At 50.3% G+C, this 27,343-nt stretch overlaps 1 protein-coding gene across 1 annotated transcript in view; it reads left to right on the forward strand.

The window, feature by feature from the left end:
* Positions 1 to 1,258: 1,258 nt before the first annotated feature.
* The window catches only part of FRMPD3 (FERM and PDZ domain containing 3), a gene marked incomplete at its 3' end in the record, with an annotated part of 57,704 nt that continues 31,619 nt past the window's right edge, over positions 1,259 to 27,343 (forward strand). The window contains exons 1-7 of the mRNA XM_080795875.1: positions 1,259 to 1,409; positions 4,542 to 4,644; positions 7,732 to 7,777; positions 17,297 to 17,401; positions 21,047 to 21,154; positions 24,107 to 24,238; positions 25,883 to 26,002. Of these exons, the coding sequence (XP_080652001.1) occupies positions 1,262 to 1,409; positions 4,542 to 4,644; positions 7,732 to 7,777; positions 17,297 to 17,401; positions 21,047 to 21,154; positions 24,107 to 24,238; positions 25,883 to 26,002 (762 nt within the window). The 5' untranslated portion in view covers positions 1,259 to 1,261. The remainder of the gene's footprint in view (positions 1,410 to 4,541; positions 4,645 to 7,731; positions 7,778 to 17,296; positions 17,402 to 21,046; positions 21,155 to 24,106; positions 24,239 to 25,882; positions 26,003 to 27,343) is intronic.

Consider the following 27,343-nt stretch of genomic DNA (forward strand, 5'->3'; position numbering starts at 1 on the left):
GTGTCCTGATAAACAACCTAATCGCTTGAAACCATTTGCAACTGAGGAATCCGGTATCCTGAGCTCGCCAGCAATCATTCTCCCCGTGTCAGAACCTCCCACCTCTTTTACGAACCTTATACTAGTTTGATTAATCACCTCCCGCCCCTCTGTATCTTGTTTCAACGGGCTCTGCCTGGAACCTTGGTTTTCAGGAATACACACACTGAGGCTAGGGAACTCAGCCCCATTTGTGAGACCAGAACTCGCCTGAGGCTTGAGCGGTGCCACATACTGGAGCTAAGACTCTGCGAGCCTCTTGGCTCTGGTGCCCTCTCTTCCACCTGCACCTGCCCCAGCCTGCCCGTTGGCCATTCATTGCCCTCTTTACCTCCTTCCCTGCCTCTGGCGCCTGGTGCCCTCCCAAGCTCCACGGTCCCTGTGCCCTTAGCCTGGTCCTTGCTGTAGAACCATTCTAAAGTCCTCGTGTTAATTTTTCTGAGCTTCAACGACTCCATCTGTGGGCGTCGGGAAAGCTGTGTGAAGTCTCTTCCAGGTACCAGGGCGGTGATTCCCCGCAGCCCGTTGGGGTTCACGTCTGCTGGCAGCCACGAGACACAGCTCCCTTGCTTGTCCATAGGAGCCACTTTCCTGTTGTCCCATTACCTAAAGTCAGTCGGCATGATGTTCAACTGAGTGTGTATGGTGATGGTCCTCCACATCAGCACATTGGTTTATATATGCCATCTAACTAGTTTGCTTTTATATAGAACCTAAGGGATATCAGAGTTTAAAATTGCCCAAGGACTTCATGAAGGGCTATTCTGAAGTGAGTTTGCCTTCCTTCCCCCACTTACTTGCCCGCCTCGTGGTCCCTTCCTCGAGGTTCTGGTTTCCCTTAGGGAGTCGCTAGCCAACTCAGCGGACGCTGCCAGTCAACCTTTGGAATAATGTACCTGCATTTAGGCTCCTTCTAGAGTCCCAGTATCTTGGAGGAAAGGGCTGACTCTAATGTCAAGTTCCGTGGCAACAGATTTTTTTTTTTCTTTTTGGCTCTGGCCCCGTAGACAGTGGCTTTTCCTTGCCAGATTCCTCTTTCTCCAAACTGAACTGTGAGGCCGTCGTTGCCTCTGCTGATTCTAGAGGACACTGGAAGCCAAGCGTGTGAGCCCCCATGTGCCATGGCCAACACCCTCCTCCGTGTCCCCTCCCAGCCGGTTTGGAGGCTTAGTTGCCTTTGCATCTTGTTTTGCTCCCATCTCCCCCTTCCCTCAGTCATGTGATGCAGGAAGAGAGCACAAATGCTATGGAATGGGAGCAGCTGCCAACAGAGACGCTCCAACAAGTGACCATTCACCGAGATCCTATATATGGCTTTGGCTTCGTGGCTGGCAGTGAGCGGCCTGTGGTGGTGCGATCTGTGAGGCCAGGTAGGTGTTCCTCAGAGTGTTCCCCTAGCCCTGGATCCTCTTTCCCCAGCACCCACCCATCTTCCAAAGAGCAGGGCTCCCCCCATTCACAGGGGTGATCCCAAAGAATTCACAGACAGCAGGTAAAGTCTCGCTGGCTAAGGACCGCATGAGGGAGCTGGGCTTTAAGAATGATGGACACAAACCCCTGAGTCTTCCTGGGGCCTAGACAGAGGCTGCCGTTGATGGTTTAGTAGAGTCTTGGTAGAACCTTCATAGTAGAACCTTCATAAAAGAGCCAGGCTGCCTTGGATGAGAAATGTCTATTCAATTCCCATTCAACAAGTATCTATAGATTGCCTACTCTTAGCAAGACAAGATGATAGGGAAGGATAAAACACAGTTCCTGTCCCCAAGCACTTAACCACCAGGCTGTGGAGACTGGTACACACTCAGAAGAAAGGTCAGCCACCGAGGGCTGGATTCAGGATACGGACCAGAGGTGGGAGAGGAGGGAGAGGGGAATGAATCTCTAAATGCCACAGTGGCAGTAACAACAGCTGCCATTGATTAAGCGCCTACTGTGTGCTTTCCTTGTCTTGTTCATTCCTCCCAGCCAATCCTACAAGGTGAGTAGTCCCCCCTCCCCGTTTAACCAGATGAGGAAACCGAGGCATAAAGGAAGAGAAATGACTGGTCCAGGGGCACTCAGGTAGGAGGCAGCGGAGCACATCTGGCTGGGTCTGTCTGATGCCGGTGCGGGAGAAGCGGGACTTGACTGGGACCAGGTGGGAAGGACAAAGTGGAAGCCCGCACCTGGACTGTGGAATCCCACTGTCATGAATAACAGGGGCAATGGCCTAAGTGCCCTTGCGTTCCACATCTGCTAGGCGTTGACAGAAAAGACAGAAAGGAGCTTTATTCCTGACTTGCTGGGCCCGAGGCTTTAGATGTTTACAACAGTTTCTCACTCAGTCAAGAGGAGCAGCCAGAGTACAAACTGGTCTAGCAGAAATTTGATGTATTTTGCAATCCTCAAAGGAAAAAGAAAAAAAAAAGGTTTTTGTAAGCTCCCTTTTCAACTAGAGGGCATAAAGGAAAAAACAATCCAGTACAGGAGTTCATGGCTGACCCCAGGCTCCCAAGTCAGTCATGCAGTCTGCTGGAAGGTTTTTGAGTCCCTGATCGGAAATCAAATCTGTCCTGGGTAAGAGGAATCAGGAAAAACTTAGTAGCAGGCCACCAGGAGCCCCCGCTTTTGACCTCAAAGGAGACGGGATTTACAGGGCCAAAGGAAGCCCCTAGGCCTAGACAAGGGGGGATCGGCTTCAAGCCATGTGAAATTGAAGAGGCAGAGTTGGAGGGGTGGGGGGGGGGGTACAAAGGAGAGCCACAGGTGAGAGCCATGGAAAATCATGGGCTTGGCAGGCATAGCCCCATAAAGACATAGGCTGCTCCAGATTGCTGCTTCTGGCCCAGGTGGCCCTCAAGTGCAGAGGAGTTTGGGTTCTGTATTTAAGATGGTAAGATGAAAGACAAGCAGCATCCCATAGAGGACCAGTCATGGTGGGGTCAGCCTCCGGGAAAGTGGCAGTAGACTGACACCTACCAGTGCCGTCAAGAGTTGAGTTTCATGAGGTCAGCTTCCATTAAAAGGAAGGAAGGGAGGGAGTGGGGAAGGGGTACAGTGGCCGCGCTACAAAAGAGATTGGCATGTTGGCAGGAGGAAATAGAAGAAATGCAATGAGTTGAAGGAATTGCCCCCGTTGGAGGATTATAACTACCGTCTAGCAAGTTCGTACTGACATCAATCAACCACCTAAAGTGCTATATGCTCATCATCTCACGTATCCACCCCGTGTTCTTATAAGGTGGAGGTACTGTTATTTTCCCATTTTCCAAATGAGGAGAGACTCACAGAGATGAAAGGTCTTGTCTAAGTTCACACAACCAGGGAGTCGCAGATTTGGAATTCAAGTTCAAGTCTGGCTAGCTGACAAGAGCAGAGCTTCTGATGACCACTACCCCCGCCCCTACCCTGTTCCCTGCTCCCGAAGTCCCTGTGCTATCAGGAGACTTGGCCGGTGGGCGGGGGGGGTGTGTGTGGCAAGGGCCAGTGCAGGTGGAGTGGTAAGTCTCCCTGGCCAAGCTGCCTCAGCTCACAGGCGCCACACTCCAAGAGCCACCGGGTCATGCTCAGGTGACAGATTGTTTTGTATGTTCTTGCTTCTGGCATTTGCACAGTACACTTCTTTGTAGAGAGAGGGAACAGTTGGGATCTAGCCCTTGGAAACAGGTGCACACAAAAGCCGGGGCTGGTTCGAGAGTGGGCCCTGTCAGTGCACATTTCTTTGGGGCTTGAGTTAGGCTGGGCCTGACTTATCATTCTCCCTGAATCTCTGAAAAGCTTTTCTCCAAGGTCTTGGCTAAACACCAGATTCAGCACACCCTGTGGTGCCCCTCGACCCCCATCCCTCACCCCAACCAAGAAGGTATGGCCCTCAGACAGGTCTGCTTTCTTAACCTCAGCAGTGGAGATGGTAAGTGCAGAAAGCCAATTTCCAACTACCTGTAATTTGGGGTCTGTGCTTGTTCCCCTCACTTACTGAAGAGCGGTGTCTCTCAGAGATAAGAGAAGATAAACCCTCTGGGTCTTTTAGTCCATCCCCCTGTCTTCAGGCAAGTGACTGCCTAAATCATTCCCGACCAGCAAGTAGGAATGTTGTTCAGGTAAGAAGATTCCTTGTTGCTCCTGCCTTCACTTCTACCTCCTTCAATGGTCTGCAAGTCATTCCTTGGGCCTGAGCAGATCCCACCTGGTGAAAGGAAAACCCATGTCCCTCTTTAGAACCCAACCAGGAAAGCACGTATTCACCTGCTCTGGGGGCCAGGCCTAGGCTTGGGACCTTTTGCTCTCACACCACTGGCAGCCACGGGAGGTCCAAGCTATGCTCTTTCTTCCGTCTTCTGCCTTCTGTCTGGCACAGGCATCCATGGCACGAACACCACTACCACCAGGCCGTGAGGCCTACACTCTTTCCCGCAGGCTCCGGTACCCGCTTCAGCTCCCTCAGGCACTGATGGCTCCCGCCCAGGCCTGTGCTTTCCCAGCAGTGGTCCCAAGCCCACACGCCTCTCTCCTCTCCTCTGCAGGAGGCCCCTCTGAGGACAAGCTCCTGGCTGGTGACCAGATTGTGGCTATTAATGAGGGGGACGTGAGTGAAGCCCCCAGGGAAATGTTCATAGAACTCATCAGGTAACAGGGGCCTCTTGGGCCTTGGCAGGAGCTGAGCACGGACCCCTTACCCGGCCCACCAGTGACATAGGGCTCCCACCGTCCTCCCTGGCCCTGAGAGGGAAGCCCTTGAGGCAGAGCAGCCCTAGCCAGGGATCTTGGCTACCCAGGGCTCCAGAGACCATCCCTGCCGGGGCCCCAGGGTCCCTCTCGCTCTCTGGCTTAGCTTTCTCCAATGATGTAGATAGAGAACAGCCTTCTGTAGGAGATCACCTCACCTTCCTCCCCCTTACTGCTTCTCTCACTGAAACCCCTTGGTTTTTGACTTTCAGTGCAGGGGGACAGACCCAGTGAGTGATGAGGACCAAACAAGCCATTAAAAGAACACTCTGGAAAAAAAAAATTTAAAAGGGAGAAAGAACACTCTGAGATAAGCGAAGTGTGAGCTAGTTATTTTTTTCTCACCTATCCAAATTCCCCAGCACCAAAAACAAACAAACAACTACAACAGCAACAACAACAAACCTGAGGAGAAGAAAATCTGAATCCTTGGCTAATGGGTTGAGGATGGGAAGCTGCCATTGTGGATTCTGCTCAATGTGTGGGACTTCTTAGCGCCCTCTCCAGATGGGGGCAAGTGAGAGAGAGAAAGGAGTGTCAGAGGCGGGTGACTCTTCCCCTCCTCACCCCTACACATACCACACACACACACACACACACACACACACACACACCCCTCCTTGCATAGATGGTTGATAAGGAATAAGAGATAGAGGTAAAGGCTCTAAATTCCATGGGTTGTCTTCAGCTTTGGTGACCTTGGCTGTGTCCCCCCAAATGGAACTATGTGCGGGCTCTCTCTCTCTCTCTCTCTGTCTGCCTTGTGTGGTCTGGCCTATCTCTGCCTCCATCTCCTTCAGACCCTCTTGTTTTAGAATGTTCTTCATCTCACTTGTCTTTCTTTTTCTCCCAAATCCCACCTGTCCCCAGAGAGGCTCCCTCCCCTTCAAAGGCAGATTTAGCACACTGTGGATGGAACAGCCCCCTCTCACTTTCTCTGGAAGCATTTGGAATGCTCCCTCCCGAAGTCCAGGGCAGGTCTTCCTTGACATGCTCCCCTCTCCAGCTCGCATCTTGAAACGTGTCTGGTCCCTAATGATGTTTGGTTTGTCTCTCCTCCAAGTTCAGTAGTCCATTGCTTCTCCCCGCACCCAACTCCATCCTTCACCCTCCACCACCACACCGAAATGGGGTAAGTCCTTTCAACCCCATTGAGGACATGTTGGGGTTCTTCCAGCCTGATCATCCAGAAGTCTTTGTTCTGCTTCTAGTGAACATCTTTGCACCCTAGAACAGGTAGCCCAGTTTTGTGAGGGACTCCGAAGCTCCTTCAGGATCAAGACAGAGCTCACTCATTTGATAACCTCAGGGGCTAGCCAATTTTTATTATTTCATTCATTCAATGAATATTTGTTATCAAGTATCTACTGTGCACCAGGCACTGTTCTAGGCACTGAATACACAGCAGTGAATAAGAGAGAAACCCCATCGGAGTGTACATTCTCTTGGAAAGAAACACGCCTTAACGATAAACATGATAAATGTGTAATTGTACAGCAAAAAGTGGATGAAGGCTATCGAAGGATAGAAAGTGGATCGGGATAAACGGGGTCCTGGAGTGCTGGGCACAGGGGTACCAATGCAAGTGTAAATAGCCTGACCAGGGCCACCCGGGTGGCTCAGTGGGTTAAAGCCTCTGCCTTCGGCTCAGATCATGATCCCAGGGTCCAGGGATCGAGTCCCACATCAGGCAATCTGCTCAACAGGGAGCCTGCTTCCCTCTCTCTCTCTCTGCCTGCCTCTCTGCCTACTTGTGATCTGTCTCTCTGTCAAATAAATACATAAAATCTTAAAAAAAAAAGGAATATTTAAATAGCCTGACCAGAGTTAGGTGGCAACTAAAGCAAGACTGAAAGGAGGGAGGGTGTTAGAGAGGGAAGTGGCAGTACAAAGGCCCTGAGGCAGGAGTATGGCATGTTTGGGGAGCAGGAGAGAAGCCAGGATGTGAAGTGGAGTAAAGAGGGGAAGACCTGTAGCCACTATAAGGACTTTGGCTTTGTTCTATGTGAAATGGGGAAATATGGCAGGGGCTGGGGCAGATGGGTCACATAATCTGACTTACGCTATGCCCTGCCCTGTTCAAGAGACAGATTTTCCTGTGGGGCTTCCCAGGAACACAGCTCCTTCCTTCTCCCAGGAGCTCCCCATCCCTGGACTTGGCCTCACTGAATGTGGAAAATGTTCCAAGTCCTTGAACAAGAGGCCTTGGCGTTCCTTGAATATCTAGAAGCAAGTGATCTTGACTCTGCTTCTTGAATACCCTTGTTCCCAAAAACACATGAAAAAGTCCAGTGAGGAGAGGGGAAGCTCTTTCCAGGCAAACTCTTTCCATTTCTCTCAGTTATTTTAAAGGATTGTGTATTCCCGGGGGAGAATTTTCATACCTCATGGCCTGTGTGATCATTGGCATAAGTCTTGTCGGAGGAGTTTCAAATTCCTCATCCCTTTGAATATTTGCTGTCTGGAGACCCTTGGTTCCATCTGTTGCTCCCTGGCTCTCGTTTTTTGGTCCTTCAATTAAAACAAATCTGCTGAGTATGAGTCATGATAACCAAATGACCTCCTTTGGGTTTTTCCTTTGAATTTCTCCTCTTGCTTAAATACCAAATTGCCAATTCAGTTCTATAATTCAGACCTTCAGTTTTCCTCGAGAATTTTCTATTCTACAGAAAAAAAAATGCTCCTAAGGCTTGGGGAGTTCTACAGAGCAAACGTGAGAGGGAACTAGAATGAGAAGACCTGAAAAATGACAGCCCCAGAGATTATGGTAATGCCTTCTTCAGATGCCCGCATGAACCTCTACGGATGGTTTCCGTTGACTGCCACAAAAAACGGGAGGCGAGGCAGCCGGACAGATATTCAGAGTGCCCACTGGCCTAATCCGTATCCCTGAATGCAGCTCAGGGGAGAATTCCGGTGTTGCTTCTCGTGTGAGATGAATACCTAGTGTGTGATACACGACTGTCCTGTTCCTTCTTCTCTCTGTAGGAGCGCTAAGGAATTCATCGTTCTTACAGTTCAGCACACTCATCAGGTGAGTGAGCCGCTGTGCCAGCCACCCCTCCTCCCTACGGAGGTGACAGAATCCCATATTGGAAAGTGACCGTGACGGGAGGGCGGGTGGACGGCAAGGCTAGAATCCACATGTTGTGAGCCAAGACGTGAGGAGTGAAGGCAAGGCATACCTTCTGAACACCTGACTCTGCTTTCTACCCTCAAGGCTTGGGGATTTTGAAAGGCTCTCCAGTGCTGTGTTCTGCCCTGTGCCTTTCACTTTACTCTTTACCCCCACAGAGGCTGCATGCTCACTGCCCTGGGTCCCAGACAGATTTTCTACCTTTTTTTTTTTTTTTTTGCTATGCCCCCTCAAAATGTACCTGCCCAGGGTCCAACTCCCATAAAGTCCTTGCAGATGGTGGGTGCTAGCTAGTCTCATTCATTCATTCATTCATTCATTCATAGCAGTATTTCCTAGATGCCCTGCAATGTATGAGGCCCAGCACCACAGTGGGGAGAATTTAATGACGTTGGTGGGAAAGTACAGTTGGACAGACAGGTTCATCTTTGTCCTGATGTAGTCACTAACTGGCTGTTATAGTAATCTCAAATGCACAGACCCAGGTACAGAACTTTAATGTGCAAAACTCAGAGCCCTCCTTCCACCTCCAGCCTAGTTGTCCCTTCTCAGTGTCCCTGAGACTGCCCTGCCCTCCAGCACTAATGTCCCACCCCCATGGCCACAGGAGAGGTCCCACCTTTTGGGGTTAGGGGGCATGAAATCAGGAGAGCCTTCACAGAGGAGGCTGTACCTGAGCCAGACCTCCAGAGATGGGACGGGATTTCCCAGGCAGAGACAGAGGGAAAGATTTTCCCGAGAGTTGGCCTTTCCGTGCAAAGCCAGGGACAGTGTGCAGGTGCAGGGCTCATCAGTCAGGGATGGGTTCAAATCAAGCTCTGGCACTAACTGCCTTTCCCCATGGCCCCAAGCCATCCTCAGTGTGAAACACACACACAGAGACACACACACACACACATTTATACAGGCACATTCTCTCTCCCTCCCCTTCCACTCTCCCTCTCCCTCTCGTACTTGCTCTCTGGCAAATAGGCTTTTCTCAGTAGCAATCCTCCTGTAGCTCTGGGCAGGCAAGTTCCACCTTAGCAGGTGTAACAAATAGACCCCTTCCTCCCTCCCTGCCTTTCTGCACAGCAAGTTGCCTAGTGGACAGTGGACTGTCATTCCTCACTCCCCAGGCTCCTGTCATGAAATGGCTACCAGTTCTCCCCCAACCAAAAAAAGAAAGAAAGAAAGAAAGAAAGAAAGAAAGAAAGAAAGAAAGAAAGAAAGAAAGAAAACATGCTTGTTGTGTTTTACCTCTCATTGTGGGTTACTGTGTTACTCTGTTCTCCTCAAATGTCATCTCTTAGAAGCCTTCCTTGACTACCCTTTTTAAGACAGCATCAACCTGTCCCCATCTCCTGATACTGTGTCATTTCTTTCCTTAAAGCGAAAATATTATATCTGTAGGCTTTTCACTGGGAGATCATTATAGACTCACGGGAAGTTGCAAAGCTATGCAAAGCTAGTACACACAGCCGTGTGTACCCTTTACACTGTTTCTCCCAAGGGTTACAGCTCCCAGAACTAAACTTCCATCTCGAAACCAGGACATTGACATTGATGCAATGTGTGTAGAGGGTTCAGTGTCAGTCCATCACGTGTGGTGTGGGTCCGTGGGGCCACCAGCATAGTCAAGTCACTGGACAGTCCTACCACTACAAGACCCCTCACCTTGCCCTTTTTTTAAATTTATTTTAATAAACATATAATGTATTTTTATCCCCAGGGGTACAGGTCTGTGAATCGCCAGGTTTACACATTTCACAGCACTCATCATAGCACACCCTCCCCAATGTCCATATCCCCACCACCCTCTCCCGTCCCCCCTTCAGCTTGCCCTTTTAAAGCCGCACCCCCTCCCCCACTTCAGTCCCCATCAACCACTAGTATGTTCCCCATTTCTGTAATGTCATCATTTCCAAAATATTATATACACCAAATAATACAGCACGTAATCTCTTTGGATTGGCTTTTTTTCACTCAGCACGGCGCCCTTGAGAGTCATCCAGGTTTTGGCCAGTATCAGCATTCTGTCCCTTGTTAATTGCTGAGTAGTGTGCCATGGTGCAGATGGACCACAGGCTCTTTAGTGACTCACCCAAACCTTATTAGAATGTCAGCTCCACGAGGACAGGGCTGTGTATCGTTAGCTGCCACAGAGTAAGTATTCAATGAGTATGTGTCAAAGGAATAAAGGAGACCCAGCTTCCAGCCATCACGGCAACCCAAACTCAAGTGTCCAAACGTAGGTGCAGAATAAAAAGCCTAACACTGCCCCCCACCTCTCATCCCAGTGCCCCCAACACCCCTCTGCCCTCCAGTTCTTATGCCCGCACTGTCCTATTCCAGGGCTTCTTTGCTATGGCCAGGCTGCTTTCCTTCTCCCCCAGTCCAGGTCTTAGTTCTTATACCCTGCAGGCTTCTGTCCTTGTACTGCCCCACACTTCTTCTAACACGGGTCTGTTTCCTTGAAGACCTGGCTTGAGACTCTTCCAAACACCTCAGCCTGACCAACCTCAGTGAGAGTTTCTCATTTGCGGGTCCATTCAGCAAACATCTGTTGAATACCTACCATTCGAGGTGCTCTTCTGAGCTGGGAATGTGGCAGTCCATGGGACAGACATGGCTCCTACCCTCACAGAGCTTATAGTCTGGTACTTGGCCTTATGCTCTCTAAACCCTTGGAGCATAGAAGTGAGTACAAACAGGGGCACCTGGGTGGCTCAGTGGGTTGGGCCTCTGCCTTCGGCTCGGGTCGTGATCTCAGGGTCCTGGGATCGAGCCCCACATCGCGCTCTCTGTTCGGCAGGGAGCCTGCTTCCCCCTCTCTCTCTCTGTCTGCCTCTCTGCCTGCTTGTGATCTCTGTCTGTGAAATGAACAAGTAAAATCTTAAAAAAAAAAAAAAAAGAAGTGAGTACAAACACACAGGAGCCATAGTCAAAACAATTAACCTGTACAGTCAGAGCCTTTCGATCAGAATGTAAGCCAGCCATGGGCACTGGAGCAGAGTCTTGGAGGCCTCCTAACTGGGCCAGGTGTTAACCCTTCAGTTGACCGTTGGTAAAGAGATCCCAGGGCAGAGGTCGGGGGCACCCAGGAAGCTCAGAGCAGTGGCTACTTACCAATCAATGTGAAAGAAACCCTCACAATGGGAATGGCCATGCCAGCACCTCCCCAGTAAATGTCAGCCTTGCATACATGTGTAGTCGATCCTCACTATTCTAGATTCTGCATGTGCAAGTTCACCTACTCCCTAAAGTTTATTCGTAACCCCCAAACCGAGACCCATGGTGCTTTTCTGCTCACTTACGGACATAGGCAGAGCATGAAAAATTAGAGTCTCCCAGTGCACACAATTCCGGCTGAGGTCAAACAGGGCAGCACTCTGCCATCTTGTTTCAGCCGTCACACGGAGGTGTCTGGAAGATAGAGATGGCAGGGAGCAGTGCCATGTAGTGCAGGAAGCTCAGGCTCTGGAGCAGTTGGATGGGCTTTGAATCCCAACTCTGGCACCTGTTAGTGGGGCAGCCTCAAGCAAGTCACTTAACACTTCAGAATTTCATTTTCTCCCAGTGAAAGAAAATAGAATCTACCAGGATGAGTTGTTTTTAGAATTCGAAATTATCATCTGTGTGAGACATACACATACACTCGCACTCATGCACGCACACACATGCATGCCTGTGTGTGCACACGCTGCACTCACACATACACGCACACACACACCCATTTCCCCCAGGAGCAACTGTTCAGTATTCATTTGTTCAGTGTTTGAGGTGACTTTATAAAACATAACTACCGTGAGTCACAGAAATGGACTGAGACAGAGAATCTTCTCTCAAGATGTAATGAGAGCTTATCTACACCTCCCTGCCCTGCAGCCTGTGTTCATTGTGATTACTGTTTCTTCCAGAAGACAGTCTCCCGGTAGGTCCAGCCTGTGGCCCAGGAATCCTCATACCTCTGAGGCTCCTTCTGGCTTCCACTTTCCGTGGCTGAGGAGGGTCTTGTACAGTGGTTCTTGACCCTGGCTATACATTAGAACGACCTGAGAAGTTCTTAAAACTCTTGATACTTGGGCTTTAGCCCTGAGCAATTGAATTTGAAGCTTTGGGGACGGGACCCAGGAGTTGGTCTTTCAAAAAGGCTTCCAAAATGATTCTTATGCAGCCAAGATACATATCAAGAACTACTGATCTAATATGCGGTCTCTTTCAGATGACACTGTTCTTGTAATAGACTGACATTTATGATGTCAGACCATTGAGGGTATTTTAGTGGGGGTGATCACAGGGGTCCGTTAGGGGCCCGTCTATGCATACTGCCTCTATAGCCACTTATTACGCCCATATGTATTTAAAGGAGTTCCTTAATCTTCGAGTGACCGACTATCCCCCGTGATTGACTCAATATATATGCATTTTGGTACCCTTAGACCTTGGCAAATGGTAGGTCCTCAATCAATATTTTTTAAATACTTTCTTGGGACTTAAAATGGCCCTCGTGAAGAAAGTAGACTGTCCCTTCAAATGAAACTAGTTTTCCAATACTGAAGACTTACCTGTACCCAAAGAGCCAGGATCCCCTGTTTGGAACCACTTGCCCAATAAAAAAGGTCAAAATAATGAGAACTACTCCAGAAGTATTAGTTTTCCACAGAGCTTCTCAAGGTATGGTGCTTGGCAGATGGTAGGTACTTAAGCCGTATTTGCCGAATTGGTGAGCTAATGCATTATGAACCTTAGCAATCAACCGCTCTCTTTAATTCTGTGCCTACTCTATGCTTGGTGCTAGGGGTAAATATAGTAATATAAAATCTCATCTCTTCTTTTACAACCTAGTGGGGGACGTGAGCTCCGGCAGTGTGGATTAACAAGGAGTACTATAGGGGTGCCTGGGTGGCTCGGTCATTTAAGCTTCCAACTCTTGGTTTTGATTCAGATCACAATCTCAGGGTTGTGGGATCGTGCCCCATGTCAGGCTCTGTTATGGGCATGGAACCTGCTTAAGATTCTCTCCCTCTGCCCCTCCCTCCACCTCTTTCTCTCAGAGGGAGAAAAGGGGGAGGAGAGTACTATAGGAAATCTGGGGAGGGGACTGGAGGAATTGGGGAAGAACTCAGGACCAAGGCGGAATTTGAGCTGGGCTTTAGAGATGTCTTATTAGCTAAGCAAAGGGGACACTGGGGGCCCAGAGGGGCAGCGATGGTGAAGAGGCAGCATGAGGTGGGCACCGGAAGTGGGAAGCAGCCCAGTGTGCCCAGGGCAGTGTGCCCAGAACCACTTTGTCAGGGCCAGAGATGAGGGTCATGTGTGTCTTGCAGGGGGCCTTGGAAGCCAAAGAGAGAGCATGTTCACCTCCAGGCCCCAAGAGCAGATCAGAAGGCCCTGGGTCCCTTATCAGTAGTCCCATGAAACTAGGTTGGCCCTCCATTTTCTCAGACTCCCACAGTGGTTACTATGGGGATTGCTTAGAAGGAGGCTCAGGTGTCAAAGACAATAAACCAGTGGAAAGGAGACTAGGAGGCTGTCCGTGCTGCAGGAACCCAAGCTTTATCCTCTCGCAATCCAAGTGGGGCTCTATCTTGCACTAAAATGTTGGGCCGTATACCCGACTTTGAACCCAACCCTGAAATCTGTCCTAATAGAGCCACCAAATTAAAAATAAAAATGGTCAGAGAATCACCAGCTGCTGAATTCAGTCCTGAGGGAGAGGCAGGCCCTCTCCTCTATTGCTTATTCCACTGAGCTGCTGGCTTCATATTGGCTTCAAGGGGCTTACAGTGGCCCCCAATGGTGCTTCCTGATTCTGGTCCCGTGTTCCCAGCCAAAATTCATTTTCGCCAGCAAGGGGGCCTGTTGCAAAATGAGATTCCCAACTGCTTGAGGGGGAAAAACGGGGTCAGTGAAGAGCTCAGATGTCCCAGCTTGAAGGTACTCAGTTAATCTCTGCCTGATGGGCTAGGACATTTTCAACAATATAAATTCCTGTGCCTTATGCTCCTAGAGATTCTGACTTTTTTAAGTCCGGTGGGCCTAGAAATCTGTGCTTTGGCAAGGGCTCCCCAGTGATTCTTACCATCAGGAAAGTTTTAGAAACAGTGGGGAGTGCATGCTAAAAAGTTAGTGCGGGAGTTAGCAAACTTTTTTCCCCGTAAAGGGCTGTCTAGTAAATATTGTAAGCTTTGTAGGTGATGCATGATAGTTGCAAAAACAAACACAGGTGGAGCCTGAGTGAAGATCACAACTGTATACCAATAAAGTTTTATTTGTAAAAACAGGTGGCAGGCAGGATCCGGCCCAGGAATTATGTTCATTACTCCTCCCTGGGACCACATTCACGCTTTGATCGGGCCTTCCCAATTCTTAGTATTTTCACTCAAAAGAGTGACCCTCACGTTAAGAACTTCAGGCCCTGTAGCTGAGCTTCAAAAATGCTTTGGAACAGGGCGACCTTTGAGAGCCCCTCCTATCCCACTGCAAGGCAGACGTCACCTGTGTGGAGGCACCAGGCTAGACGTGAGTCGGTGACATGTAGTCGGGACCAGCTGGCAATGAGTGAGTCACCATCAGTGATCAAGTCTGAAGACTGAGAATAGAACGGAGTCTTAGAGACGGACAGGACAAGGGTCAGTGAGGAATGAGGCACGAACAAGCTGAAAATAGCTCTACCACAGTCACCGGAAATGATTACAAGCCCTGAAAATATAGGCAATTCCACTTCCTCCTTCATGGTTTTGCTCCTATAAAAATATCTGGATCTTCTGTGTATAGTCGTATCTGCTGGGCAGGATCCAATGTGAGACTTTTGGTAGGGATCCCAAGGAGGCTGTCCCCTCCTCATAAGTAAAGACCTGGAAGGATACCAGTTGCGGTCCTTCATATGTTCAAAGGTCCTTTCAATAGGACCTGCATCAAACCAGAACCAGTGGGGTAAAGATGGGGAATGGACACCCAGCTTCAGTGGGCTATGGGGCCTAGTCACCAATCCAAGACGCTGGAAATCTGGATTCCAGTTTCGGCTCCACTACCAAATTATTTTGATACTTCGAGCAAACCCTACCCTCTTCCCAGGCCTCCATTTTCACGTGTAAAAATGAAGGGTGGACTACATAACCCACTGAGGCCTCTAGAGATGCCTCATTCCCCACGGTGCATGAAGGCATCCGATGACAGATGGTTACAGAAAAAGGAGGGAGTGATGGGTAGAAGTGAAGATTTCACCTGCCTTGTGTCTGTGGTGCCTCAGGTGGACATTCAGACTACTATGGAGACAGAGCCAAGCAGTGCTGCCTGAACAGAGTTCCAGAGCTTTCTATCTTGCCCTTGCCCTGTGCTCCTGCTACAGCCTGCAGCCCCTGCCCAGGATTTAAGCACCAAGCTGCACAACATCCAAAGGCATTTCTTGACTCCCACGAACAATCAATACTGTAATCACTTTCTGCAACGATCTCCAGGCCTGGATTTTGTTGTGCCATACTGTCTGCTGCCAACAAACCACCTCTGTGGCTCAGGATGAGAAGTCTACTGTGCCTTTAGCTCAGTGGTTCCCCGCAACTTTAGCCACGTTTGGAAGTCATTGGAAACTTAAAAAAAAAAAAAAAAAAGAAAGAAAGAAAATGCCAATGCCTGGGCCCCAGCCCCAGGAATCTGAGGTCATTGATCTGGGGTGGGGCCTGGGCATCAGGGGTTTGGAAAGCTGCCCCACTCTTTCTGCCATGCAGCCAGGAAGGAGACCCACCGCCTGAGGTTCGAGTGCACCTGGGTGGAACAGGTGGCTTCCTACAATCCACACTCTGTGGGGAATGAGATTGCTGGCTCCAGAAGAGACCCAGCTGGGACCAGGGCCCAAGCCCTGATGAGGACGTTTGTTTCTGGTGTGTCTTTATCTTAGGTCCCTGCCCTCCTGTGGCTGATCTGGTAAATGGATTTCAGCTGCAGCATTAATGGTGGAAAATAGCTTAAAAGATCCCCTTCCCAGTTGGCAGGGGCCTTCGAGACCTTAACTCTCAGGGATTTTTGATTGTGGGACTCCAAGGCTCCATGACAAAGCCAGTAGAGGAGGTAGTTTGAAGGAGCCCCAAACCCGATGTACCCCCTAGTCCTGCTCACCTTAGTAAGTGGCAACTCCGTTCTTCCAGTTGACTCCTCTCTTTTTCTCGCCTCCCACATCCGATCCGTCAACACATCAGCTCGGTTCTGTCTTCAGAATAGATCCAGAATTCACTCCCTTTTCATCACCTCCATTGTGACTACCCTAGCCCAGACCACCATCATAGTTGAACTGTGTTATTACAGGATACTCCAAACTGGTCTCCCTGCTTTGGGTGTCGACCCTCCTATGCTGTTTTCCACACCGCAGCCAGAGGCATCCTTTCAAAATGCAAGTCAGACCTATCTGCTTAAAACCCTCCAGTGGAGTCAAATAGAAAGTTCTGACCATGGCTGACAAGGCCCTACGTGACCAGCCCCCACCTGCCTCTTGGAGCGCAACTCCTCCAGCTCCCCCTCCATCGCTCTGCTCTGGCCACACTGGGCTTCCTTGCGGTTCCTCATGCACCCTGATCCCCCTTCCACCTCAGAGCCTTTATCATCCTTTCTGCCTGGGAGGCTCTCTCTCCCTCACTCGCTTCCGGTCTCTGCTTAAATATCCCCTCCTCTGAGAGGTCTCCCCTGAAAATCTAGTTAAAAATAATGCCTTCCTCACTCACACCTCCTCACTAGTGCGTTCTCTTGTGTAGCCCTCCACCCTGCTTGATTTGGCCTCGGAGTCCTTCTCTGCTACCCAAAAGGAATTGATTTGTTTATTGTCTCTCTGATCCTGCTAGAATGATGCTCTTTGAGGCCTGGGAGTCTGGTGTTGCTCCCTGCTGAATCCCTTGTCACCTCGAACAGTGCCTGCAAATAGGAGGTTCTCCCTAAATTTGCCACACAAATGAATAAATGCCCTCAAAGACATGAAGGGGGCCCCTCAGCAAGATTCCTCGTTTTCCTTGGGTCGTTTTCTGTAATCTTCCTGGGGGCAGGGCATATCTGTGAGATGAATAAGATCATTCCTTTGAGGTGCTCGTATTCAGATGTAATAAAAGCCATCATTTAGGTATATCTCACACTACGGACACCAAATATGTAATCATTCAGTGGATGTTACTACTAAAGAATTTTTGCCAACTCCCCTAGGCCTAGAGTGTTAATAACGGGATTCAATTTACCCGAATTCAATGCACGCCCAGCTTTTCTCAGAACACACCAATCGTGGAAGGAAGCACTTAGCACGTTGCCTTGCACCTAGCAGGGAATCGATACTTATTTATCAACTTATTGATCAGCAAGGCAAAGTGTACCTATACTGAGACATCTTAACTCCAGCGTGGCAAAGGTCAGGTTCCTTCCTGGGATGGAGCACTCACCGGCCCTCTGTTCTTTTTCCAGTCCCCCAAATCTGCTTTCATCAGCACCGCAAAGAAGGCCAGGCTGAGATCGAATCCTTCGAAGGTCCGATTTTCTGAGCAGGTGGTCGCTGGAGAAACAGACGCAGTAAGTACAGCTTTAGCTCCCTGTCTTCGGCCCTCGGCTAGAATCAGCCCGGCCCTGGAGGTCTCCCTCTGGGCAGGCGCTCATCTGCTGCTCTTTGGAGCGGGTGGAGCGGGCGGCCTTATGGGGCTGGACGGGGAGAATCACAGGGCTCCAGGCTAGCAGTGAGTTAGGAATATGTGGGCCTCCCTAGCCTAGCTCAGGCTCAGAGCCAGCGCTCCACAAACATCCCTGGGCTATTTGACAGAAGCAGGAAGGAGGAGGTAGTGGTTTTCTGAAGATCCCAAGCCAGAGCGGCTGGTGAAATCAATCTCTCTTCGCATCAAAGTGGTCCTGCACTGGCCCAGCTTGACCCGAGAGGACACCAGCTAGCAGCCTGGGGGAAATGATACAGACTCTCGTTGTCACAGAGCTTTCATTAGGCACCTGCTGTGTCCCCAGCACTGCAAGGGACGCAAAAGAAACACTTCTTCCCTGCCCCTGGATACTGCTCAGTGATGTTGGGTGGCTCTGGGGGGTAGTGGTTTGGGTTGAGACGACACAGTGTCCCCCACTGGGTGGTATGGTTTCAACGAGCAGGTGATCCTTGACAATCCATTGCTGCGCAGCTGCCAGGCTGGGTGGGGGGAGGTCATGGCCAGCCCGCAGTCTTTCTCATTGCTCTATTGGGGTTTCCCTGAGCTGAGCTGCCTGCTCCAGATAAGCCCAGAGAAGAGATGGGTGGAGAGCAGGGAGGTGTGTGTTAAGCAGTCATGGATTATGGCCTGAGTCCCCCAGGAGCCTGCAGAAGTCCGTGATAGCCAGGTCGGGGTGGGGGTGGGGGGCGGGGAGAGTTGAGCTAACAGCCGTTTGTGGGCTTTTGCAGGCGTCTGCGGGCTAGGCTCCCGGGAGGCCCATGGCCCATCTGTACAGAGGAACAGCTGCCATTGAGAAAAGCCAGCAGGCCCAGCCCGAGCGGGGAAGTCAGTGGGGTGCCAGGCACTGGTGTAGTTCTTTGAAACAGAGCCACTCAGAAGAAGGGTTAGAGAACACAGGTGTCTTCCATGGCCTTTTCCCTGGCACTCATCCCAGCCTCAGCCCAGGCCCTCTTCCATTCCTGTTCAGGGAAGGCTGAGAAGCCAGGGGACTCCAGGGTCCCCCTGGAGAAGCCATTGCATAGTTGGTGTTTGGGCTCCATCTCTGTCCTAGCAGAAGACGTTCAAGAGAAGTGGGAGGTTGGTGACCATGATGAAGGACACTCCAAGGGCCAAGCCACTAAGGGGACCTGTGTGTCCTGAGCCCTCGAAAAGCCAGAGGAGATGCAAATTGAATCTGGAAAGGACAGACTGTCCCCTTTCAGTGTTACAGAGTAATCACTCAAGACCAGGCCACCCAGTGAAAAGCTCCCTTCCATCTCTCCTCTCTTCTCCTCCCCTCTCTGCCTTTCCCTTCCGCTCCCCCTTCCTCACTCTCCCCTCCCCACAACATGACTCCCCTCTCCTACATCTCAGCTAGCCACAGGCAAGATCAAGGCCCGACCCCAGATGAACCTCAAAGCAAGTGCCCCAGAGTGGCTGGGACCCACCCAGGGTTCCTTCCGTCACTCCTGGACAGGCCACCACGTGCAGCGTGAGGCCCTTGACTAAGACAGAAACAGACAGACAGACATCAGTCTTCCCACTCTAGCTGTGCTCCGGAAGTGACCTGATGTCACAACCCCCATCCCCGTGCAACCAGTGTGGACCCTAGCAGCCTCACCGTTGCTCAGGACCAAGGGGAGTCCAGGCCCAGGTGACTCCAATACTGTCCCATCCTCCCTCTGCCTCGGTGTTCCGGGGCTTTATTAAGCAGCCAGAGCACAAATAAATCCAGTGGGCGTTCCTAGCCAACTCTATTTTTAAGCAAAATCAATTAAGTGATTATCTGAGTCCAACCCAGTGTGCTAAATAAAACGTGCCACCGCTGGGTGTCATCAGCCTGGGCCTGGTGGGAGAAAGGCATCTCAGGATCAGGCCGAGAACCAGGGAGCCACGTTTTCCCAACATTATACCCACTCCTGACTCCCCACCACCCCCAACTGAACCCCAACCCAGGAGGACTTGCTTGTTCATTTCTTCATGTCTGTGAGGGTCCCCAGATGTAGACTGCTGTTCTTCTGGTCTCTCTAACAGTCTACTCCCACCATTAGATCAAAATCTAATTCACCTCACCTAGGAAATCTTACCCATCTTATACCTGTTGGTTTAGTTTTGGTTTATAATTGCTTTCTAGTGGATTCACGCGGCCGTGCCCGGTCTCTACAACAAGATTATAAGACCAAATCCAATCCTCTCTTTTTGCCTGGCCCTCATGGAAGTTACTTAGCATAGTGTGAGGTATATACAAGAGGCTCAATGAATGCCCACTGAATTAAGAATTTCTGGCCATCTTAGAAAGCTTTTTGGTTCCTCTAGAACTGGTGATGGCCCAGGAAAACAATCGGACTCTCCTGATGATTCTAATCATTCAAGTAAGCACACGTTACGTATCTACTGCTCATATATTCAACACCCATGTATTGTGCACCAACTATGTGCCAGGAACTCTGCTTAAAGTCAGAACTACAAAGATTGAATAGGGCCGAGTTCACCATTTGTGAAAGACAAACATTCTTCAAAAATATGCTAAGAGCACTGAAAGAGGGGTGTGTGACATTACCCTGAGAACACATGGGAACACCAGGTCCAAGTGCCTGATGAGTTTGGACAAGACTTTAAAGAGTTGGTATTTAAGCTGGGTTTTGAAGGATGAGTAGGAGCTGGCCACAGAGGGAAAGAGGAAGGCAGAGAGAACAGTCTTTATTTAAGACATATTTATGGAGAACTTAACCACTGTATAAATCAAGGGACATTGGGCTGAGGCTGAGAAAACTTTGGCTAAGAAGTTACCAGGTGTTCAAACACGGGCTTTGCCTGTGGTCCTCAATCAAGGTCGGTACTGCCCCCTCTCGGCTTTGGGAAATGTCGGAAGGTGTTGTGGGGCATGCCGATGATTTGGCATGCTATTGGCATTGAGCGTCTCAGGGTCGGAGATGCGCAGTGTCTTGCAGGGAGTGACATGGTCCCTGAATGATCAGTTGTCAGAGGTATACAGGCTGAAAGGGCAGGGTGGGTACCTGGACTGGCAAGACAGGACTCTGGAGAAGTAGGCAGGGGCCGGGTCAGAAAGGACCCAGGAGACTGTGGGGTTGGCAGAGCAAAGGCACGGATATGGACGTGATCTCGGCCTGCAAAGGGCCTGGTGGAAAGGGGAGGGTCAGCATATAAGAGCAAGTGAGTGATATGGGTCCTAAGGAGGCCTTCCATCTGCTGTTTAGGGTACGGTGGTCTCTGTGGGCCAAGCATCACCCTTAGTTGTGGAACGCTGAGCCGCAGTAGAATGGGGGTGCGCCATGATATCGAATGAAAGGTGAACTTTCGATGTGGCCCAATGTTTTCGTAGAGCATTTGGTTCTGGTCTGCAGGTAACATGATCACTGATCTGTTCTTTCCTCTGTCTCCTTGTCCTTTCATACCTTTGGCTCCCTGTCTCCTTCACTCACTCCCTTCTCTTCCTTCCTATACCCCTCCTCTGGCTTTCCTCTGCCTTCGAATGAGCCCCTCTCCTTGACCTTTCCCTGCCTATTCACAGAAAATGATGAAGAAAGAAGCTCTTCTCCTCATCCCCAATGTCCTGAAGGTCTTCTTAGAAAATGGGCAGATCAAATCATTCACTTTTGATGGCCGGACTACTGTTAAGGTACATACAGTCTCCTCTCTCTCGGGTCAGCCTTTGCCCTCTCTGGGGCACACACAGCTGCTGGTTCCTGGGTGTCTCTGGGTCTGTGGAGAGTTGCTGCTGGGGAACAAGGTGGCCTTGGTGCTTCTGCCTCTGTGAGCCCCAGGCTGCGGGAACACATAGCCCTTGGATGAGGGTGTGGGGGGGAGGCAAGAATCTGAGTGCCCAGCTACACATGTCTGTGTGTGTGTGTGTGTGTGCATGTGCATGTGTGCACAAACATGAGTGCATTATGTGTATACACCTACTTGTGTACTACTCTGTGTCCATGTTATACTGGGTCTTTCAAGGCTCTCAGGAGCTAAGGAGCGTGAAGATCATTAAAACATTTATAAAGCAAAAGTGATTTATATTGCTACAATAACACCTATGTACATTTACACACAGAAATCAACAAACACAATCTCTTGGGAGATTAGCCTAGCCATGCTTTGCTTTTTAAATAACCACCGGATCTTAAGCACTGAACCAAGATTTGAAATGTCCAGCAACAGTCCCTTTGGCTATTCCTTTCTCAGGAAGAACAGTTACTGAGCTGTGACTCTTAAGAGCTCAGCCAGCTGTCAAAAAGCTGCAGTGATTCCCTTCGTCCTGAGGAGGAGAGACAAGGAAACGATTAATCCCCAGGTTCAACTCAGATCTGGGACAGAAATCACCACTCCTACTTCTTCTGGACCCCCTCCAAAAAGAGAATGCCATCCTCGGAATGAATTTCCACGCAGCCAGTGAGATAGCATCTATTTGCCCAGAAAACCCACTTGGCTCAAAGGCGTCCTGAGGTCCCCAGGCTGGGGCCAAGGCAACCTTATAAAGAAGGAAACCCCTGGGCCAGGAAAATTCTCTAAGAGGAATTATCAGGTGTTCGGGGTCGGCCTCGCCGGTAGTTCCCAGCCAGGGTTCTCAGCCCCTCCCGGACAGCATTTAGAAATTTGGGGTCATCCCACGGTTTGGGGTGCTACTGACATTGAATCTCTCCAGGTCAGAGATGCTGAGCATCCTGCAGGGAGTGAGACAGTCCCTGAATGACAAAGAATTGTCCTGCCCAGAGTACCAGTAGCACCCAAGTTATAGAACACTAGACCTAGGGGTGCCTGGGTGGCTCAGTGGGTTAAGCCTCTGCCTTCAGCTCGGGTCATGATCCCAGGGTCCTGGGATCAAGCCCCGCCTCGGGATCTCTGCTCAGCAGGGAGCCTGCTTCCCCCTCGATCTCTCTCTGTATGCTGCCCTGCCTACTTGTGATCCCTCTCTCTGTGTCAAATAAATAAATAAAATATTAAAAAAGAAAGAACACTAGACCTACCCCGTGTCGATGGAACTGAGAGTCTCTTTGGAAGGCTTAGGCCTGGGTGGGTCCCCCAAGGGGCCTAGGACCAAAACATATTCCTTAGGGTATCCTGGGATGGTCTCTGGCCTATTGGAGGTCTCAGCCTCTGAAAGGGGCATCGAAGCCCAGCTAGGCCGCCCAGGGGTGTCCAAGTGCTCCTCCTCCAGATGTGGCCATTTCTCTTCATCAGTATGTCCTCTGAAGCTCTGTCTCCATGCCAGAACATTTGCTCCTCTCATTCCCCTCAGAGACTTCTCCGAGCATCCCTGACCTCACAACAACCCAATGACACAATGACATTGTTGCCTCCGGGTACCCCCAGCCTTTCAGGACAGCAGCATCCCCTGGCTTGTGATCTCATCCTGACCTCAGGAAAGGTGTGCCAGCCATTCCTTGGAACTCAGACAAGCTGCCAAGCCACTTGTCCCAGAGAGAGGTACCTGGGTATTGAATCAACAGCCTAGCATGGGGGCTGTTCCACTTGTCACACCAGCTTGGCAATCAGCAGCTTGGCCATCCGCAATCCCAGGGCAGCTAAACGGCAAAGAAAACCTCATTTGTCCCTGCCAGAGCTCCAGCCACACTCGCGCCTCTGTAACTACTTGAATGCTACAAAGAGACACTCTCAAGTACCCACCAGTTTCCAGCCTCACGTCTGAATGGCTTGGCGTCCTTGAATGTTCACGGAGGGGCTTGTTTGGCAACTCTGGCTGTAAGGGAGCTGCACATTCCCGTGCCGGCTGTTCTCCGGCCTCTGGGGGCTGAGTTGTGCTGACTCCATGAACACACACCCAAACACACACACACAGTGTGTGTGCTGCAGTCACAGCAAATAGATGGCAGAAGTCTCAAAACTGACATCTGGGCAGCCCCCAAGGACATGTTTGCAGACATCCTAATATTAAAAGTAGGGCAGCAGAGCAGACAGAGCCTCGATGTAGTCAGATTTATGACTGTACACAAGACACGTGATGTGGTTCCTCTGCATGGACACATTTTTCAAGTTGCTAAATTGATCATCTCCAAAAGCCAGCTACGATCAAAAATGAACATTTTGCCAGTGACTCAAGTCATTCGATTTAGATTATGAATCCAGAAATAGTCTACTTTTTAATCACGTAATTGGGGCTCTTGCTCTTGTACACTCCTGAGGAAAGGGTTGATGGACAAGCTAGAGTGAACGTTCTGACTTATGCAAGGTGGGGGAAGAACCAGCATCGTGCCTTCCTTATTCAGTGGTGCACTTGGTAGGCACTCCAAAAACATTTTGTTGACTGCAAGGAGGGAGGGAGAGCCATGACCACCTTTTGCCAAATGTCTGGCCAGGCCAAGTTCAGAAACCTTTCCGTCTACCACCCTGCACCTTTGCTGTTCCCCAGAGACCAAGTACTCATGGGTTACTCTCCTCAGCCTGGAGAAGGCCTGGGCCACCCTAAAGGCCCGTGTCTCTGTCTGGTCACTCTCCCAGCCTCCGCCTCCTGCCCAGGACCATCTCTCTTGGTGTGTGATCCCCCTCTCCCATGTTTGGTGCCAAGAGTGGTATAGAACTGGAATGTATCTCCGTCTCAAGGCTCTCTTCTCTTCCATAGGATGTGATGGTAACATTACAGGACCGTCTTTCCCTGAGGTACATTGAGCACTTTGCTCTGGTCCTTGAGTATGCTGGGCCAGAACAGAACCACAAGTTCCTGCTTCTCCAGGACAAGCAGCCCCTGGCTTATGTAAGTAACTCCTTCGGCCTGGCTTGGGAGCTGCCTGTGGCCTCTACTAGAGAAGAGGACTCCGGGCGTCCTCTTTCTGGAAAATTCATAATGATTTCCTCAGCCAGCCAGCCCCCAGAAATGAACAGTTCTCAGTTAAGGTCTATACTAACCACATCCAGCGGGCTTTTGGCAATGTTCCTCGTGACCTGAGAAGGGCATGAAGATTGTTAGTCTCGGTCTCTAGTGGGGAAGGTGTGGGGTGGTGAGTCATGGCTTGTCTCCCAGAATGCTGGGATGGAGAGCGGTGTCAAGCCTGCTGTCTCCTGGAGGCCCTGCCTGCTAGACTTCTCTGCCTCTAAGGGGAAACTTGGCCTTCTGATGAAGGCTGTAGTATGAAAAGGTCAACAAGTAGGGTCTACTGAGGCCGGACAGGCATGGGCAGAGAATGGGCTAAGTGGGGGATGGGCAGCATGTCACCCACATCAACTTTCAAGGCAGAGTAGGAGAAAGAGTCTGGGGAGAGCCTGAAATGCTGGCTGGTACTTCACTAATGGGGAAGCACCAGGAAGAACCAGGGGGGCCAACCAGGATTCCCAGAGAGGGAAGGAGGAAATTAGAGAGGGGCAATTGGGAAGAAATGCCTAAACGGACGTGCAGCAAAACCCCAAATCAGACACACACACACACACACACACACACACACAAGAGGATTTTAGGAAAGAAAATTCTTCAAGGTTAGCTCTTAGCCAAATGCCGTCCAAAGCCTCAAGGGTTCCTACCTATAGAAGGAAGATTGTTAGCTTGGAAGGGAGGCCTACACACCACCCCCGCCCCTCAAGAGGCCTTCTGAATCCAATTGGTCTCTTTTTCTAAATGGGATTTTAAACTTTTTTATTGAAAAAAAAAAACACCTCAAACATCTGCAAGAGTAGAAGGAATTGTATCATGACTCATCATGACCTATGGTGGCTTCAACAGTTACCTATACATGGCCAACTTGCATCACCTATACCTCCAGATGGAGTTTTAAAGCTTGACTTGCTTTTCATCAGCCACTTAACTCTGCTGGCACTGAGCCTCTCTGCAAGGTGAAGGCATTAGCCCCACAGCGAGAAAAGAGTCGGAGAAGTTAACAGGAGCCCCCTCTTCCCATCTTGTATCTTGAGCCTTAGACCCCATTGTTGACAAAGGCCATGTCCTGGTTAAGTGATTCAAAAATCCTAGTCAGTTTGGGGTGCCTGGGGTGGCTTAGTCTGGCAAGAGTCTGCCTTAGGCCCAGGTCATGATCCCAGGGTCCCGGTATCAAGCCCCGCATCGGGCTCCCTGCTCAGTAGGGAGTCTGCTTCTCTCTCTCCCTCCAACTGCCCCTGCTTGTGCGCGTGCTCTCTCTCTCTCTCTCTCTCAAATAAATAAATACAATCTTTTTTTAGAAGGTCTTTAAAAAAAATTCTAGTCTCTTTGGACCAGAAGGGTAGGCAAGACATTTCCTCAAAGGATAATTGAGCTGGATCGGGTGGGAGGCAGTGGTAAGCAGCCACCTCACTCAGCCCCAAGCCCAGCCTTGAGGATACACCTCAAAGTGTGTGTGGCTCTTACCGCTACAGCCATGGGCCACGGATTCCCAGATCTCTTTTGCTCACCCCTCTCATCCCTGGGATTCAGGTGGTACAGCGGACACACTACCAAGGAATGAAATGCCTCTTCCGAATAAGCTTCTTTCCCAAAGACCCTGTGGAACTGCTGCGTCGAGATCCTGCTGCTTTCGAGTACCTGTACATCCAGGTAGAGTCTGATTGGGGATACACAGACAGACAGACCCATGGACAAACAAGCAGTCAGGCTGTTCTGCCATCACTATGAAGTCGCTATGTAAGTTACTCCAACCTCCAGGTAGCTCTGAAGGCTCTCTCCTTTGCTGCTACCATTGTGGGCCACAGCCACCTTGTTCAGCTCAGTGACCAGAGCTGGCTGTGGCTCAAGTCCCGCCTTGATGTTTGGACAGAGCTCCTCGGTTTGGGGGAGCAGGCAACCCATGTCACTCTGTCAGCATCACAGTATCCCAAGGTTTACCAAGCCCATTTGAGTAGCAGGGGGGCCCTATCCCCAATGCCTTGCTCCCGTAAGGAGATGATGCCCAACTCAGTTCATTCAGAAACATTCGCTGAGTGCTCCCTCCAGAGCAGGCCCTGTGCTAGGGGCTGGCCATCAAGATAAACAAAGAATTGTCCCAGCCTGCTAGATCTCATGGACAGACATATGCGCAAGTGAATAATAAAACAGCGTGATGGTCCTCTGATGACGGCAGAGTAGGATGTCACCAGGAGCAGCCAGAAGCAGTTTGCCAACTCTTCTTGGGAGGAAGCCAGGGGAGGCCTCACAGAGGAAGTGAGGCATGTGTGCTCTTGCCTCAAAGGATAAGTGGACATTGGCCGTGTGTGGAGAGGGAGTGGAAGGTGTGCATTCTAGGCAAAGGGACGGGCATCTGCCAAGGTTTGGTGGCATGAACCAGCACGGGACGTTGAGAGAACTGTGGGCAATTTCTCATGCCTGGAGTGCAAAACAGGAGGTGAGGAGCAATAAGAAATGAAATGGAAGGAAAAAAAAGAAAAAAAGAAATGAACTGGGAGAGACCGGAAGCAGGTGGGGAAGGGCCTGGCAGGTCATAACACGCACAAAATGATTTAGGCCTGCGTTTTAACAAGCCCTCCAAGGGATTATGATGCCCAGTGCTGTTCGGGAACCACTGCTCTAGGGCATTGGGTCTTACCCCTAACTGCACTTAGAATTATCTGAGAAGATTTGGGGAAAAAAAGCATTCTCCTCCACCCAAGACCAAATCAATCAAAATCTGTGGGAATGTGCTCCAAACGCTGATGTTCCTCAGGTGATTCTCGGGGGGTAGCCAGGGGTAAGGAAATTCTGCCACAGAGCAGGGGTACAGAAATGTGGAAAGGAGAGCAGGCCCGGGCATATGAGCAACTTTGAAAGATTACATAGGTGCTGAGGGAGGCCAGAACAGGGGCAGTTTTGGATACGGGGGATGGGGGAGGGGATTCAAGAGATAATGAAAAGGTGGAACCAATGGGCTTTGACTCAATACGTGTCTGGGAGAGGTGGTCTCAT

This window comes from Martes martes, assembly GCF_963455335.1.
Source record: "Martes martes genome assembly, chromosome: X".
Taxonomy (NCBI): domain Eukaryota; kingdom Metazoa; phylum Chordata; class Mammalia; order Carnivora; family Mustelidae; genus Martes; species Martes martes.